This window comes from Cetorhinus maximus, chromosome 9 (genome assembly GCF_964194155.1).
Source record: "Cetorhinus maximus chromosome 9, sCetMax3.hap1.1, whole genome shotgun sequence".
In the NCBI taxonomy this organism is placed as follows: domain Eukaryota; kingdom Metazoa; phylum Chordata; class Chondrichthyes; order Lamniformes; family Cetorhinidae; genus Cetorhinus; species Cetorhinus maximus.
In genome coordinates, this window is record NC_135887.1 from 102982525 (window position 1) to 103001320 (window position 18796).

General features: G+C 40.2%; 1 protein-coding gene across 2 annotated transcripts in view; it reads left to right on the forward strand.

Moving 5' to 3' along the window:
* Nucleotides 1-1868: 1868 nt before the first annotated feature.
* Nucleotides 1869-18796, forward strand: part of lmo1 (LIM domain only 1) — a 56217-nt gene continuing 39289 nt past the window's right edge. The window contains exon 1 of one of the 2 annotated variants that reach the window (XM_078549220.1): nucleotides 1869-2599. In XM_078549220.1, the coding sequence (XP_078405346.1) occupies nucleotides 2578-2599 (22 nt within the window). In that variant the 5' untranslated portion in view covers nucleotides 1869-2577. Of the gene's footprint in view, nucleotides 2600-4116; nucleotides 4345-18796 lie in introns of those variants that run through there. The other variant, XM_078549221.1, reaches the window with a different exon arrangement.

Sequence of the window (18796 nt, forward strand, 5' to 3'; positions counted from 1 at the left end):
TGAGTTGTGCAGACATATTTAGCTCCATGAAGTAAAATTCTGAATAGATTGCATAATCTGCAGTATAGAAAGAGTTTCACTGCTGCAATTCCCACAGCCATTGGGTGGTATTACCTTAGCGTACCTGAAATGGGAGGCTTACATTACTCAGTAGAGAGGGAAGTAATACCAGTTATGTTGATCATCTATCATACTAGTTAATCAGATGATTAAAATATTTTATGTTATAAGAATCTAGCAGAACATCCGTTGTATAAGGAAAAATGCTACTAGCAAAATGCCAGTTAATTATTAGCAATTTAGAATGCTGAGTCCACCAAATCCTAATGATCTTGCCAAGCTAGTTAGATATTTTAGCAGGAATTGGGCTGCAGAACGTGGATAAAAGTAGCTTTGTCACGAGGAATATCTGACTTTCCAAGTGGAAATTCATGTAACTACCTTCAAAAGGACATCTCTTCAATGGGCAGTGCACTGAACTCGTGTTCCCAGACAATGGATAATACTGCAAAATGTGAATCTCGGGCTAATTGGAAGCTTAGAATCCCACACAATGAAAATGAAAGTTTACTAATTCAGTCACTGTAAAACGTCAGTTTTTCCAAAAAAAAAGGCTTGAGTGAGCTCGTGGTGTGAGATCCCGCCTGCTGGGAATGGGAGTGGGGGAAATGGGGTTAGCATAGGATTGGGGAACAGGCTGGAAAGTAGGAGAAGAAAGCAAATTTCGTACTCCCCGAAGGTGGGGAATCGTTTAGCACAGTTTCCATGTCTTCAGTATTGGTAACACTTTAACGCTAAATGAGGGCAACATGATCAGTAGTGGACAGTCTACATTCGGAAGAACCTGGTAACATTTTTTCTTATTGTGATTTATTTAGTTCTGTGATACGACGGTGAAATTTGTACCAAAAAAAAACATCAGGTTGCAAAGAAAATCGCCGCATCACTTGGGGCAATTTGTGGCGGTTCCCCTTCCCCGGGCAATGAAGACAAGAGCCAGTTAATTAACGTGATTTTTGCGGGGGGGGGGGGGGGGGAAGAGAAGAGTCATAACGAACATGACAGCGCCGAGAAACCGGGTTGAAAGAGAATGTAATGACGATCAGATTTCTGGCAGCTATTAAAGTAACGTACAAAGAGGGCCCTGTGTCTTTAACTGGGAACTGTCACATTAGGCAGTGAATTGTTGGATCCTCCCCACCTCCCAGAGCTTTTATTTCCCGTGTAAATTGTTGGCGGGGTGGCTGGACCCATAAAAATCAGAATGCTTAGGGAACGCAGAGGGGAGCGCAGTTAGAGTAAAAGAGTTTGGGAATTAAGGTCATTAATTTCCCAGTTTCAAGGCTGCCACACAGACCGAGATAAAGTCAGCATAAATATTCAACCAGAGTTTCTCTGTTTTCCTTCTCTCTTTTTTTCCATCGGCTGCCCATTTATCTCCATCCTGTCAATTAGAGCAAAAAGCAAAGAACTAATTAGGAACTGTGCAATTTTAATTAGCTGTTTTGATAATTAAACTAATTGGTTCCCTTGTGTTTCCGCAATGTGCACAGAGCACTTTTTTGATATCTGGGCTGCAGATTTCCCATCCGTTGGTTAATTAGTCACTTTTGCATTAAAAAAGGCTTTCTTAATAGCCTTAATTTGCAGTTGAAAAGAGAATCTGCCGTCAATAATTTGTGTAATTGGTAACCGTTTGATTGTAATTTAGAACTGTGGCTGGACAGCTCTGCATGCCTAATTCCTAATAGTTAGGATTAAAGTTGCATTGAATGTTAAAAAAGAGAACGGGGGGTGGGGGGGTTGATCTTGGATCTAACCACTGTTCTGTCATTTTATTAAAAGATCGGTATGAATCCACAGTTTAATGATCTTCCCCCTCCCCTTTTGCCCCCCCCAAAAGATTCGAGGGTGGCTCGGCGTCATTGTACCTTTGGAAGAAATAAGGTTACCGTTTATAAATTAGTAGCAAAACCCTTTCTCGCTCTTTCTCTCTCGCGATCTCCATTGCTAAATGCACGTGTGTTACAGAATGTTGCCTTTGTGAGTGAACCACGCACACTCCTTAAATGGGCTTTTGTATTTGTCAGAATTAATGAGAAAAGTTCCCTTGCCCTAGGGGTAATTAGTGTCCTTGGAGTTAAATAAGCTAAAACTTAGACACCTCTGGCACAGGCAATTATGTTTGTGTATTGAATAATTGATTCGGGGGCTGCTAATCAGATATGAGCATAATGAATTGATTTAATTAACCAGGGAACCTGAGGAATACTGGGAAATGTGTGCATTTATTCGCCAGCTAGGGACCCTAAAGGGTACAGAACCACATAAATTGGAGGAAAAAACTGCTAGTCGCTGTTTGCCGGCTTTTGAGATCGGTTTAGTGCGATTTTTAGGTACAAACCGTTGAAGGTGTGTGGTTGTTGTCATTTTCATTTAATCGAGGAAAGGTCGGTTGTCGCGGCTTCTCCCTATCTTCAAAGGCAAGATAGTCAGCGGTTCAGCCAGCGACTCTCGTTGGCTGGGGAAGCCGAGGAGGGAGCGCCGTGCCCCGGACTTTACTGCATCCAGAGGACGATGGTGCTTGACAAGGAGGAAGGTGAGACGCGCTGTTTTTTTTTAAAAATCAGTTTATTTCTTCTCTCGCTTTCTGTCTCTCCCCTTCCAGTGATCACTCTCTCCTGATATGAGAACAGCCAAAATAACATCGGCGACTGCATAAAGATAGAAGCTGTTTGTGTGATCACTTTTTTAGGATCTGTTTACACCATTCTTCGTATTCTACATGCTTCTCACATGTTCCTGTGGTATTTATGTCGGCTGTGTATAAGCATTGCGTCTTTTCTGTTCCCATTCGTGTGTCTCCCTTATCGGACTCGCGAACTCTGATCATTTCTGGAGCTTTATATTTTCCTGGTCCCCCTGTACAACATAAATCGCTCCATTTCTTTTGTACGTGTTTGTTTGCTTTCCCTTCCTCCGCCTCTGTTCCTCACTCTTCATTTTTTATATTTCACTTTGAGATGGTGGTTTAATGTTGCACTGTGCCCCCCTTGTCCTATGCAGTTATCTCTCTCTCTCTCTCTCTCTCTACCCCCCACACCTCCCCCCCCCCCCCCCCCAAAAAAAAACCTCGGTGCTGCAAATCTTTTGCACGAAAGTATGTGGTGTGGGTTTAAAATGATGTAATTGCTTTTATTCGGCCAGCGAAAGTTACAGCAGCGAATTCACGGGCTGTTGCTGCCGCGAAGATATATTAGCAATCGGATTACTGAATATCGAGACGCTCCGAGCTTTTTAATTTTCTATCGTGGCTCATACTGAAGCCAGTTCCGTCCTTGTCTCATTCTGTTCACCCCCCGCCCCCCCCCAGGTTGCTGGTTGCTGGCGCTTGCCCTGTTGCTACGGAGATGAAATTGACACAATTAACACAATTACTTTCAATCCTCTTGTAATTTTTTTTTTTAAAAAAACGCTTCATACTTTTGCTCCTTTTCTGTTGTGTACTTCCTTTACATTAGCCTAAATACTGAAACACGTGCCTCTTTTAAAACGCACTCCTTCGACAAAACACTTCAATGAATCATGAGCTTCTACGTTAAAATGATTGTGTTTAATGTGGGACTTTGAAACGCCTGTTTTCCTGTCATGCTGCCGTCGAAGTGAACCGGCCCTTTAACTCCTTGAAGACTGAAGAACTTAAAAACGTATGAAATATTTGTCTTGTCGGCCGTCCCCTTAAAAATGCCTCTGACATGAGCTTCAACTGACATGAGCTCCAAGGATAACGGAGGACATAATAGCTCACATTGGACGCGTTGTCTATTCATTATACACCGAGGCTAATTCCACTGAATGCATTGTGGAAAAGTCACCATATACCATAGTGTTGGCAGGGTTAAACTGGTGAAAATGATGAGGATGAACTGCTTTGTGTTTTGATAAGTTACAGTTCTTGATTAAAACCATAATGCAAAAATGACAGTTTAGTTAGCCCTATTAAATCCTGCTTCTCTAAGTGGACCATGTACCAAGTCGACTGTAAATTTCCTGTTTTGGATGTCTGTCTTGCTAAAAGTTTTGTGTATGATTCATGATTTGGATTGCTTTTAACAGATATTGGCTAAGCAATATGGTAAATGTACAAAGGCGATACAAATGGCATTAGTAAAAGAGGATACACAGGACCATATAATGCAGTCAATACTACATTAACTACTGAAGCCCAATTACAGTACACTGAGAGTGGCTTTTAGTAGCATTAGGATTTCCAGAAGAGCAAGATCACCTGCTGTTTATTGCCTAAAAGCTTCACCCTTTGCTTGCTGGGTTCAACCAGTCATTGTGAGTAATAGCTGAAAATTTCTTTCTGCCTGTTTTCTGCTTGTTGAACTTAGTTGTGACAGTAAAAGCCAGATGTTACACTTGGTTGTTTCTCTAAACTAATAGGTTGAAGAGATTTTACACTGATTTATAGCTGCAAGTCTTAACTGCAAGTTTTGAAAAAATCTATCCCTACCATTTCTCAATTTAGTGATAGTTTAAAACTGCTTTTGTCTCCTGCCTTTGACCTGTAATAGGCAGGTACATTCATTTTACTTTATGGTCTCAACTAACCAACCAGAGATGCTGAGGCTGCCATAAAAGTGAAACGCACTGAATTACAACCGTGAAAGTGTAACATTTTTCCCAGAAATCAGTATTTTAAATGGCCATTTTATTCCTCCTTTCTTTCTTGATTTCCCCCCATATAAATTTTCCAAAACATACCTCTGTAAAAAGGGTCATTTTTGGTGAATCAATTATTACTGCTTACAATGATGACCAGTAAATGCAATGTAGCTCCTTACAGCTTTTTTAAAAAACTGGCTTATTTTGCTTACATGTTAATGCATGTTTAAAAGTAGTCATCCAAACTATTTATAGCAATTTAAAGAAGTTTGAGCCTGTTGGACTTGCTTCATTAAGAACTCGCTAATTGTTACCATTTCTCGAGTCTGAGAATGTTAACTTCTGTTGGGAGGAGTATTTTGGAGCTTAAGCTGTCATTATATAGTTGTGTAATAAAATGCTTTACAATTAATTGCATTAAAATTGTTTATAAATTCATTTCGAGGGCAGGGTATACATTGCATCTGGCCATGTGTCCTGTTTTAAATCCTGCACAGTGCTTGCATTGCAGTGATTGAATGAATGCTTCATAATTATATGTTCACTTTCTTTTTTTAGGAAAAGGCATGCTCATGGTATAATTGCAAGAATAACTGTTTAACTAGAAACCGGTCTGCTTTTGTTTATTGAAACATAAAATTTTTGTCAAGTATCAGTGCTGCTGCATATACCTTTTAAAAAAGGCTGATATGAAAAGGGTGCTGTGGACCCTTTAAAATGGAGAGTGCTTGATGTGCAAGATGGTTTGATGGATATGAATTGGTTCTGAAAGTTGATGGCAGCATCTCACTGTACAACACATGCACCTATCAGCACAGCATGCAGTGTCATTGTCATCCAAGTTCATCTGCAGCAAATGTAGACTCCTGTTAATTGAAAGTAAACTTGGTTTCTGAGCTCTTCCAAAATGTTTACTGACACTTTATTAACCCTTTTGAGGGCTATGTTGATTGTTTGCACCCTGAAGTCCAGCTTTGATTCAAAAAATCAACTTGCTAAGCTTTTTGAATGCCTGCACTCCACACACTTAGAATTTAAACTGTTTTAAATCATTTTTTTTCTGGCTGTAAAAAGGACCTACATTTGGCTTAAAAGTTGGATATTTTAGCATAAAACTTAATTCTTCAATTGGTAACTTCTCAAGGAAGAGTGACATGCTGGAATTGTATATCAACACTTGTATCTAATATGATCGGGAATTATATTTGGTATCCCAATTTACCAGTGGTTTAATTGGTTTCCTTAATTTCAGTTCTGTACTGAAGGGCTAACCTGTTGTTTCAAATTTGATTCTCTCATTATCTTTGCACAAGACGGAACTACAGTCATAAAGTTTACATTTCTTTTGAGATTAGTGCAATGCACCTAAATCAAGCCCTTTTCAGGCAAGTCAAAGGCAAATTATGAGCCCATCTTACTCTGAGCTAGCTTTGATCAACAGACAGTTTGGTAATGTGTTCATAAAGTGCATGGTTGAAACCTTTGCAAATGCTAATATGCTTTGAGATCGCTGGCAGTCATTGCAATAAATTCTAGGCTTCGGGGTGCTTTCTTGTATTTAGAAATTTAGGAATTGCTGTTTGTTTTGAGTTGCCATGGTGATTTCCTCACATGAGTATATATCATTAAAAGTGGACAGTAAATGTTCCTGTCATGTATACTGAGTTCCTACAGCTTGATGTAGGATTAATCTGTGGTAGAAATTAGATGAATACCAGAACCTGTTTTAACTTGAGTAATTTCCCCAAGCCAAATTTCATTTTTTCTTCCCTTGCCACCATATTTGTTTTTCAAATTGCTTTACACTCTGCACCTCCACCATCCCTCTCCATAGTTGAACTGTCCTTGCTGTCTTGATTAGAATTTCTAAACTTTTTTAGAAGTTTACGTTGTCAATAAAATCCAATCTTTATTTAATGCTTGTTTATCAGCCTTTGTGCTGGTCCTCAAAGCTAATGTCTCAATTGAATTTTCGGGTTGTCTGTCTTCCTCTTGGGTGTGTATCAACTGCTTTGCTTTTTTTGGCTTGAGAGCTAGCATATCCCTCTTTTAGCTATTGCTCCATTTTGTGTAATTCTGGTTTGGAGAAAAAAAACTAGTGTTATTTCTACATGACAAATTTCTATAAATATTTTCTAGATTGACACCATTGGATATTTGCACTAGTGGTGCACGTATCCAATTTGCCTGAGCACAATTTAAAATTTTGTGCTGTCAGTACTTGTTCACTGTAAAACCAAGATTGCCGTGAAGAGAATTAAGGGATCATTGTATGAAGTTACTTAAACTTGTTAAATTGAATTTTCAAAGTTTGTCGAACATGGAAGCCTGCCTTAAATGAATTAGATTTAACTTAGTTGTGAAACAGGGCAAGGTCACTTAAGAAGATGGATTTGTCAAATAAGCAGAATGATTTGTGGACACTTAAGTGGGTTAGCTTGTTGAAATCTGCATGCATTTAATGTAAATTTCATAGATATTTTATCTGCAAAGGGACAATTTGCACTTTACCTCAGTACAATATGTATAAATGTGGAATGTGATGCCACTGTCTCAAAACAGAACTTCAGAGACTTATAGCTTTCAAGAATTTAAGGTGCATGGTGACCAGGTGAGGCCTACAAGCATACATCACTTAAATCAATGTTGTAAAAGTTCCAAGTCAATCAGATTTAGCAAGGGTGGTGGATGATGATGGTGGTGTTTGGAGGCGAGTGAGAGAATCTGCTGGAGAGTAGGTTTTGTGCAGTTCCATATAATGTCAAAGGATGTTCATTTAAATGTTCAATGGTTGCAGTAGCATTTTAAGAATAAAAGGACAGGTGATAAAAATTGAAAATAGTCTGACAGTCTGTTGTAGACTATGAAAGGTTGATTTTTGAACTTTACACTAATTATGCTATGTCTGCTCTTCAGAACTGAAGTTTGCTTAGTTCTCTAGCAACCAACCCCATTTCTTTCCCTGGGATACTGCCTGAGGTTCTACCATACTATTGACAGCCTTGGTGTTGTATTTGACCCTGAGATGAGCTTCCAAACAAATCTGCATCAAGGCTGCCTATTTTCACCTCTAAATTTGGCCCTACTTCATCTCGTCTTCTGATGAATCTCTCATTCATTCCTTTGCTACTTTTCAGGTTAACTATTCTAGTGTACATCTGGCCAGCCTCCCATGTTCTACCCTCCATAAACCTGGACACCAAAACTCTGCTGCCTGTGTCCTAACTCTCAAATCTTGTTCACCGAGGTGTCAGCTGTGGCTCAGTTCATAGCACCCTCGCCTTTGAATCAGAGGGTTGTGGGTTCATGTTCCACTCCCGGAAACCAAGAACTGTGATTGTACTCGAAAGAGTTGCAATCTGTGACAGTTGATAACTCGAAAGAGTTTCCTCTGCCCTTATGCTTCTACATGGCACCTGGTTAAGTAATGCATTGATTTTTTAAATTATTTTAACCCATGTCATACCTACATGGCCTCCCCCTTCCTCTCTCTAATCTCTTTCAGCCTTACAATACACTATCTGTTGTTCTTATGTGCCCTCATATTAATTGCTCTGCCATTGGCAGCCATATTCCTTAGGCTGCCATGCCCCTAAATACCCTCTGTTCTTTCCTCCGAGTCTAACATTTTATCTAAAGCTTTTGGTCACTACTCTAATTATCTTTTGTGGCTTGGTATAATTGTTTTCAGTGAAGCACCTTGGGACTAGGCATTCTAGATTTTTCTAGTTGCCAGCCTGCTGCTTGAAATCTATACAAGGTTTCCTTACAAACTTTCCTACTATATTCAAACTAATTTTGAGGTGTGGGTCAAACCAAGCCATTATTAACTTGCGAACATAGCTTGAGTGGACCAGAAAAGCATAATGGCATGTGATTTTTAGACTAGATAATGAATGTACAAGAGTAACGCCATCATGCTTCAGTTCCAACCAAAATCTTAATCCACTAAGGATCCTAAACAAAACAACAAAAGGGGGTGCAGGAGCAAAGGGACCTAGGTGTATATGTGCATAAACATTTGAAGGTGGCAGGTCAGGTTGAGAGTGGTTAATAAGGCATAAGTTGGATTTAATGGGGGAGAGTACGAGACCCAAGGAAGTTGTTAAACTTATATAAAACATTAGTTTGGTCTCAGCTGGAGTATTGCATCCAATTCTGGGCACCACACTTAGGAAAGATATGAAGGAGAGTGCAGAAAAGAGTCACAAGAACAGTTCCAGGAATGAGGAACTTCAGTTATGAAGATAGATCGGAAAAGTTGGGACTGTTTTCCTTGAAGGGAAGGTTGAGAGGAGATTTGATAGATGTATTCAAAATCATGGGTCTGGACAGAGTTGATGGGGAGAAATTCTTCCAACTGGTGGAAGGGCTGAGAATGAGGGGGTGCAGGTTTAAGATAATTGGCAAAATAAGCAATGGAGACATGAGCAACTTTTTCCTGCAGCAAGTGGTTAGGATCGGGAATGTGCTGCCCGAGTGTGTTGGAGGCAGGTTCAATTGAGGCATTTGAGAGGGAATTGGATGATTATCTGAAAAGGATGTGCAGGGTTACAGGGAGAAAGTGGGGGAATGGCACAAGGTGAATTGCTCGTTCGGAGTGCAAATAATAGGCTGGATGGTGTCCTGTGCAACAATTCTGAACTTGAGCAGTTATAATTCATTTTTCTGGGTGCACGTATACAATTGAGTATAAGCAACCCATAGTAGAATAATAGAATACTTACTGCACAGGAGGCCATTGTATCCAAGCCAGCTCTCTGCAAGAATAACTCAACTAGTCTCACTGCCTGCCTTTTCTCCATAGTCCTACAAAATTTTTCTCATCGGATAATCGTCCAATTATCTTGAAAGCAGCGATTTGCTGCAACTCTTGGGCAGTGTATTCTACAACCTAAACATTTAATATTTCAATCATAATGAAACAGAAGGAGGCCACTCAGCCCATTGATTCCATACTGGCTCTCTATAGCAATCTCGTCAATCTCTCTCCCCTGTGCTCTCCCAAAGCCCTGCTCTCCCTTGTTGCCTTTGGTTCTTTTGTCAATCACTTTAAATCAGTGTTGTCCTGGTTCTGGACTTTTTGCCTATGGGAACAGTTTTTCCCTAATCTATTCTGTCCAGAGCCCATGATTGAATATTTTTACCAAATGTCCTTTCAGCTGCCCCATCCCTAAGGGGAACAACCCCAGCTTCTCCAATCTACATAACTGGTTCCTCCAGGGATGAGGGACTTGATTCTTGTAAATTTTTTCTGCATCCTCTCTTGGAAGGGTGTGATGCATCAGTGTGGTGCCCAGAATTGGACACTCTAGTTGAGGCCAGAGCAGTATTTTTTGAGGTTCAACATACCTACCTTGTTTTTTGTACTTTCCCTTGATTTACAAAGCCCAGGCTCCTTTGTGCCTTATGCTCAACCTGCTGCTCTGTCACCTTCAATGATTTGGGCTCATATACTTCTACTTCTCTGCCCCTGCACCCCATTGTTATCCTTTTATTTTTGTATTGCCCCTCGTTTTTTCTACCAAAATATATCACTTCAGGCTTCTCTGCATTAAGCTTCATCTGCCACGTGTATGCCTATTCCACCAGCCTATGTCCTCGTGAAGTCTATCTATCCATTTCTATCCTCATACTTACAAGTTTTGTCATCTGAAAAATTTGAGATTTGAGTCCTGCACACCAATAGGCCAATCGTATAGATCAAGAAAAGCAGCTGTCCTAATACTGGGAACCCCAGTATATCTGAATACTGGGAACCCTCCTATTGAAAAACAACTGTTCACTATTGTTTCCTGTCACTCAGACAATTTGCCACTGTCCAAGTTGCCACTGTCCCTTTTATTCCATGGGCACCTTGCTGACAAGCCTGTTATGTGGCACTTTATCAATGTGTTTTGGATGTCCGTGTACTCCACATCAGCTGCATTACCCTCTTCAAAAAAAAATCGCATTAACAGGATTTCCTTTAAATCTGTGCTGTCTGTCTTGGATAACTGTGAATTGTTAATTTTGGTTATAGTTTCTGAAAACTTACCCACCATTTCCAAATGGCCTACAGTTTCTTGTATCTAAAAAGGGTTAAAACATTTGACCAGTGCATTCACAATTTCCACCCTTGCTTTCCTGAGTATCTTTGGATGCCTCTCACCCAGTTCCAGTGACTTCAGGTTAGCCAGCCTTTCTAATGCCACCTATTAATTTAGCCCATCCAATGTCTCAATTTCTTCCTCTTTCACTCACTCCAGCAAAATCTTCCTTTTTAAAGACAATTGCAAAGGTCTTATTTAGTACGTTAGCTATGTCCTCTGCCTCCGGGCATAAATCTCCTCCTTGGTGTCTTATTGGCCCCAATCTGTTTAACCACCGTATTTATACATTTATAGAAAACTTTTGGATTCCTTTTTTTGTTAGCTGCCAATCTCTTTGCACTTTTTTCCCCCCCTCATTTCCCTACATTCTGCTTGATTCTCACATGTATCATCAATCTGACATCTCTCATTCACAGCCTTATTTTATCTTTCATCATCCAGGAAATTTGGGTTTTGTTTGTCCTCCCTTTTTCCCCCTTGTGGGAACCTGCCTTAACTATACCCAAGCCACCATCTCTTTAAAGGCAGTACATTGTTCTATTAAAGTTTGTTTGCCATTCTTGATTCCAATTTACCTGAACAGACCTGTTGTCACCTTGTTGAAATTGACCCCCCTCCAATTAATTATTTTTACCCTGTTGTCCTTTTCCACAACTAATTGAGCAACCTGGGAGAGGCAATAAGGGCAGATGTGTGAGATGGGTGTTAAATAATGCTACCTGTATTGATTGACAGTGCTTTATAGTATTTCAATGGGGGTACCCTTATTTTTACACTACAGCAATGTTCTTGGACAATTCTGGAATTTCAACATGCATTTGATAAAGAATATTAAATTCCTGGCTGGAACAAGCATATCAAAATAGTTGTGACCAGGTGTGAGGGATGGTATTTTAATTGACAGGTTTGATACACTGCTACATAATTGCTACAGTAACCTAACTGTGCAATGAGAACCTGGGACCTCTGAATTTCTCACCGAGATGTGATCTGAGCAGATATGTAAAGTTGAACTCTAAGCAAAGTCGCAAATTAAGTGCTTATTTTTGGCCTATCGATATTGAGCTGAATAACATTGATAAGGGTGAATGTTTGGGGATGTGGGGCATGGAACCGCAAACTTCCAATTTGACTCAGTGAGCGATTAGTGAGTAAATGTACATATGATAACCAAGTTTCTCAACAGCTGTAGGACTCTTATTTATCAGTGGGAAACATTCAATGAGGAAATAGAAGGTTCAAACAAACTTTCCCCCAGAAAGTCAGTGTGGGACTCCTAAATCCACAGACCACTTCCCCCATACAGGGTTCCTATGCAGGGAACGGTAAAGTAAAACAGGAAGCTGCTGTCAGATTTGCGTGTTCAATACTGCAAAAAAGAGTATAGAGAATGTAAGGTGCAATGGGAAAACAGACGTGAAAAATAATGGCAAGGAAAACCCAAGATCTTTTTTAAGTACATAAGAACAAGTGGATAACAAAGGAAAGATTCAGCATCAAGGGAGAGATATTGGCTGGTTATAAATAGTGAAGTAACCATTCAGGGGTTTAACATCTTTGAAAGTAGATAATTTGCCAGGCCAAAATGAAATGCATCCCAGGTTGCTAAGCAAGGGAGGGAATATCAGAGACTGACTATGCCTCTTTAGCCACAGGTGTGGTGCTGGAGGACTGCTACCATTGTTTGAAAAGGGAAGAAGCGGTAGACTGAATAATTACAGGTTAGTCGGCCTAACCTCAGTGGTGGGGAAATGTTGAAAAAGTTCGAGGGATGGTATAAATTGTCCTTTTACAAAGGCACAGATTAATCGAGGACAGTCAGCATGGATTTGTTATGGGAAGGTTGTATCTAACTTGGTTGAATTTATTTGCCTACAAGGATTTTGACGAGGTCCCACATGATAGGCTGGCCACTTGTAAGCCTGCTGGATGCAAAGTGGGCTCAGTGATAGGAAGCAAAGGGTAACATTCAATGGATGTCTTTGTAACTAGAAGGTTGTTTCCAATGGAATTCTGCAAGGCTCTCTACTAGGTCACTTTTTGTATGTCAATGATTTAGACTAAACGTAGGGAGCATGATTGAAAAGTTTGCAGGTGATAAATAATGGTCGCATGGCTGGTAGTAAGGAAAGAAGATGTGGACTGTTCTCAAGATGGAATCCCATTTGACACTGTCCATCCATTGGTATCTTAGTGAGATAATGAATTTGGGGAGGCTCACAAGACAAGGGAATACACAATAAATAGTAGGATTCTGAAAAAAGTAGCGGAATGAGGAGACCGTTTGTCCATGTCCACAGATCCCTGAAGGTAGCAGGACAGGTAGGTAAGGTGATTAAGAAGGCATGTGGGATATGTGCCTTTTTAATAGCTAAAGCATAGAATGCTAGAGCAGGACTGTAATGCTAAAACTGTAGAACACTAGACTTCATCCATCAGATGGTTCAGAGCTCTTAAAATGATTGCTAACTGCTGCAACGTTTCAGTGCTTACATAGATAATATTTGGATTTGAGTCTTTAATCTTGGGACTACTTTAATTTGAAGTTATTAGAATTTAATTTCTCTCCTTGGCCATTTTTCCATGCCAAATAAAATTCTGTTGTAACTTCATTCCTAATGGGGATGAAGGAAATGGATGGCTGGATTCCCACAGTTTAGTTAGACTTGCCTTGATGTTTTCATGGCAGATGCATCTACATGACTGCTTGCTAGAAATGTCTGCTTCTATCTACTTAATAGCTTAGTAAGTACATAATGAATGAAGAGTAGAACAATTAAATGGCTACAACATGGAAAGACTGCTCCTAGATATAATCATTGGGGTAAAAGTTGTAAAGTCTGAAAGTGCATTTTAAATCTCCTTTGAGGTTAGAGAAGTGATGCCATGGCAAATAAATATTTGGGAAAATTATGCAGGAGTGCAGTGCTAGCCTCCCTGCTGATATCTGGCAAAGATGGTAATTCTACTGCAGAAGGTGATTGCAAGGAAGTTTGCCAATCACTATCTGTTGGACATGACACTGAATACCTAGGGGCAAGTACCCAGCTAATGCTGTATAGGCAACCAACAGGGTTACAAACAAATCAAGATGACACATTGAAACTGTCCATGTAATCCTACCCATTAGCACCACTTAGCTAGCCCAAGATTGAATGCCAACTGGCTTCATATTTATAGTCTTAAGACAAGATTTCAATATGCTTAACGGCCTTGACATCTTCAGAACTTCTCTCAATCAGTGTGACACAACCTAGCTGCATGATCATCATCACTACCTGACCAGCTGTGCTGTAGCTTTGACTTGTCCATAGCAGTGTGTATTCCTTCAGTTTAACATCTCTACTCATACAGCAAAATAGTATGTAGGGAGCCAAACACACACTAGCACATTTCTGGAGCTCATCCTGGACATTTCTCATTTGAGGGAAGAAGTGAAGCTGCTGTTTTTTTATCCTCCCAGTGCAATCCTGATCTTATGCCTTTTCTCCTTCCTTATTCCTGCACTGGCGTAAGGGTATTCTATTTGGTCTCTTGAATGCTAATGTTACTTTTTTAGTCACTGTAGACCTGGACAAGCACCCTGACAATGTTCCAGAAGAATAAGAGAGCACAATACCAAACATAAGTTTCAAAACTCATGGACATTCTGCTGGATGCAGTTAGTGAGCTTTGAAGTAGGAGCTAGGGGTGAGACAGTGAAACCAATGAGAGAGCAAGTGTTCACAGCAGATATTAGAAGCTGTATTTGCCATCAATGGTCCCTGTACTCTTGGCCTGCAGCAAGATAGTGGACAAGTGTCCTGCTTTTGTCTGGTAGGAAGAATGGTGGGTGCAAACCAATGCTGCATCTAGGTTGACAGTCTGGAGAGGCAATGATGACCCCAAATGCCAATTGGTTGTAGAAGTCTTGAGCTGTATTCACCTCACTTCCAGAGAGAGTTGAAGCAATTGTCCTTGACCACTGTATCCCAAGGCCTCCAGACAGCCAACAACTTGTTGGTTATGTACATACCAAGGCTTTGCCTGTGTCCCTGCTGTGCCATTTCATCTTGCCACAACTAGAAAATACTCTGTTCAGGGTGATTATTTCACTTGACAACTACCATGTAGCACGAAAGTTTGTGTTGGAAGTTTTATTCCCTATATTGAGCCACAGGTATAGAGCTTAAAATTGGCATTCTATAATTGTCATAATGGATAGCTTTAAGGACCCATGTAAATTGTACCAGAAGATAATGGTTTAAAATACTATATCCTATAACCTTAAGAGCTTTCTTGCAGGTGGAGCTTTTCAGGGGTACAATTGAAACTGCCTAACATGCCAAACAGTGTGCTCTTAAAAGAGTTGATAGATGATGCCTGGGCCCCACGACATTTTCCCAAACTGAAATAGCTCAGTTGGGAGAATGTTAAAAGACCCATGGTCCAGTCCTGGGCTTCAGCTGTGCTCATTCAATGAGAAGCTTGCACTTGACCATCTCTGGCTGACTGGAAAATAGTAGGAATCAAATGTGCTGATAGCTCTCATTTTAACTAGGGTTGCCAACTGTAGATGTATTCCTGGAGGTGTCATCTCTTGGACCTCCATTGGTCACTCATCGTGACACCAGACTTCCTTGGTTGTATAATTCTAGAACACCTTTTTACCCACCTCAAATTTTTAGAACTAAGAGGTGTTCAAAGAAAATGAAAAATAAAACTGGGTTGATTGCAGCAATGTCCTGAAGGGTTGACAACCAAGTCCCTGACCCTTTTTACACTCCCTGCCTGCAGCTTCCTGGCCACTTTAGGAGTGTTCACTTGTGCTGTTCGTGTGAAATCTGAGGGCCCTTATATTCCAGACATGAATGTTGCTGACTGGTGCTGAGGAAAAGTAGACAAGTAGGCCTTATTGTATTATCAACAAGTGATGACCCATAAAGTGGTGTGCTACTTTTGAGTTCAAAAATTTAAGTTGGTTCACTACACTCCTAATCTGGTGCCCGTTCACTATCCTTTATTGAAGCTAGATCGTGAAGTCACTAAGAGTGATCTTGAAAGTATATCTTCCTGTTACTTAGCACCACCTTTCCCATTTACTATTTGTAAAATAAGTATTAATGAAGTGATTACAGAACTTAAGGTTAAGCACGGTATAAAATGGAATTGTGAAATGTATTTTGGGGGCTGCAGGGCATAATATTCAAAACTGGTAAAGCAGAGGAAGCTTTTTAATGGCAGGTTTTGGAAACATGCAGTAAGAATAATGGAAACGATCTGAGCTAATAGTTAAGCTATTTTTGAGTAAGAATGAGAATTTGGAAATGACACCAGATGATTAAAAACTGTTAATGGCACATCTTGAGTAGATGTCAAGCAGAGAACAGCATTTAGCAAGGTAAAAGCTTGAGTGTTCCAGTACTGCCATCAGTGAATCATTCAGACAATAGTGCATTGTCCCTCAACTTGATACCATTTAAAGGTCATCACCAACCACATTAACCCACAAGCTGGGTTAGATGAGAAGCATCTTGATCTGCAGTCTTTTAGTTGTCTCCTAATTTAAAACATGTAATTGAATAGCTCTTAGATTATAACTGAGAGCAGAAATAAAAATCCAGATAAAATATGCAATCTCCCCTGCCACTGAACCCATTTTTTTTCTGTCCTAATTTCTGTTTAGGGCAGTTGAATATTTTGGTGAGTGGCAATATGTGCTTTGTCCAAAATTGGTTTGGCATTTTAAGTGCTGCAGTAGTAAAAGGGTAATTTTAAAAGCATCTTAAATTGATTCTGTCTAACACTCTTCGCTACCTTTCTCTGGCTTACACAAGGCACTTTTCTTCGATTCAGGTGCCACAAAATACCTCCTAGAAATAGTTGTTTGGTAGTACAGAACTTGAGTATCAGTGGAAAAACTTTTTTGTCAAAGCTTCTTGTCTTGCACTCAGGACAATTTGCAAGGAAATACCAATGTCAGGGGGAAACATATGTTGTATGAGAAGATTGCTGATTGGTTGGCAAGTGGAATCTGAGGCATTGCCATGGAGAATGCACCAGTTGATGATGACTGGTTAATTGCCAAGCATTGTTTGAAGTTTAAACCAGGCAGCTTGACTCTAGTCAAGGCATTACCCTGGGGTGTGAACCAGCAAATGGATGTCACTGCATCTGTTTCTGCTAAACAAAATAAATATATGTACATGTTCTTTTTGCCTGCAAAGAACAGGGCCCCATGTAGTAATGTAGCTTCCAGTAATGCAAATGCACCACACTACGAGTCTGACCGACGATCTTAAATTGGTTGTCAGCATAATTCATACACCCTGTTATTCATTTGTACCCATGCAAGCTTGATGCTGAAATAGAACACATCAATGACATCCTGTGGGATAATGGCTAACCTGATCAGATTTTGCGCTGTATATTGTGCAAACTCATGAACTGGCCCAAGGCCATTACTTTTGGCCCTGGAAACTGCGCAGTTAACCCAGATTACCCTGGAAGGGCAAGGTGTATCAAATTTGAGCAATGGGTAAAGCCAGCTGTTACTGCTGCTGTGCAGTAGCAACAGGACTGGTGTTTGCCACAAACAGGATGCTGCTGTCAAGCTAAGGATGTTCTGCCTATCTCAATAGTAATGTGGTGTTTGAATTTTCAGTGCCAGTGTGATGCTAGATATGTAGGCCTTATGTCCTAAAGACTGGCAGATTGTATCAAACAACATGTTCTTTCTGCTGTTCGCAACAGGCAAGGTACAGACCTTAGCCAACCAGCCTGTGCATGCAAAACTCAAAAAAGTGTTCACTATTAGATGTGATTATTTTCTAAATAGTCCTCAGTGTTAAGAATTACGCTGACATTGTCAGTTGGACTCGCAGTGCTGTGTACTGGAAATTAAATATATTAATACGCAGGGCCCTGGTCTTTGCAGATAGAACATGTGTGCATGTTGTGCCTTTCTCAGCTAAACAAAATAAGTTGCATCATTTGCTGGTCCATTCCCCAGGGCAATATCTTGACCAATTAATCATGCTGTCTGGTTTAACTTTCAAATAATGTTTGGCAGTTAACTTGTCAGTCACCATCAGTCACTATCAATCAGTCCACTTGCCAACCAATCAGCACACTCTTCTCACAGCATAAATGTCATTCTCCCTGACATTGGTATTTCCTGCATATTTTCTTGTTAATTGTCCTGATGAGTGCAAGACTAAAAGCTTCTACAAAAATGTCTGTCTTTTTCAGCAATAATTATATAAATGTCAAGCATGCAATTTAGTCAGATTTGCTCCTACAATAGCCATTATGGTTAATAGGCCAGATTATGTATAGTTTGAACAGGAGCAAGATGGTGTGCTACAGTGTTACAAGTAACTTTGTACTAGTCAAAAGGGGCCTCTGGGGAAGAGTGACAATAATAGAACTTCAGTTAATGCAAGCTGCACGGGTATGAGGGTTAAGTTGACTAAAGTAGATTGGGGAAACAACACCAAGATGATAGTTGAGTATTGGATCAGTTTATTTGAGATGCTTTATAAAAGCCCTGTTTCTATTGCAATGCTTTAAGATCAAGGTACATAACTTGCAGCAAATATATATTAAGGCACAAAACCGATGGCTCAATTGTGGTTAACATGAACTAAATCAGTATGGATTAAAGGAAGTCTTATCCTGTTGCCAAACAAAAACAGTAAACTTGAGGGTTGAGAGGTTTGCAAAGGAGGATCAAGAAATTGGTAAGGAAAGTGTAGAGTAGCAAGAGTCACGAAAACAAACATTTACAGTGCAAACAGGAAGAGATTAGTGAAGTGTAGGCTCATTAGACAGGTGAAGTAATGGAGAATAAGGAAATGGAAGACATTAATTTTTTCGTTCACAGGTTGTGGGCTTCGCTGGCTGGGCCAGCATTTATTGCCCATCCCTAGTTACCCTTGAGAAGGTGGTGGTGAGCTGTTGTCTTGAACTGCGGCAGTCCATGTGGTGCAGGTACACCCACAGTGCTGTTAGGAAGGGAGTTGCAGGATTTTGACTCGGTGACAGTGAAGGAA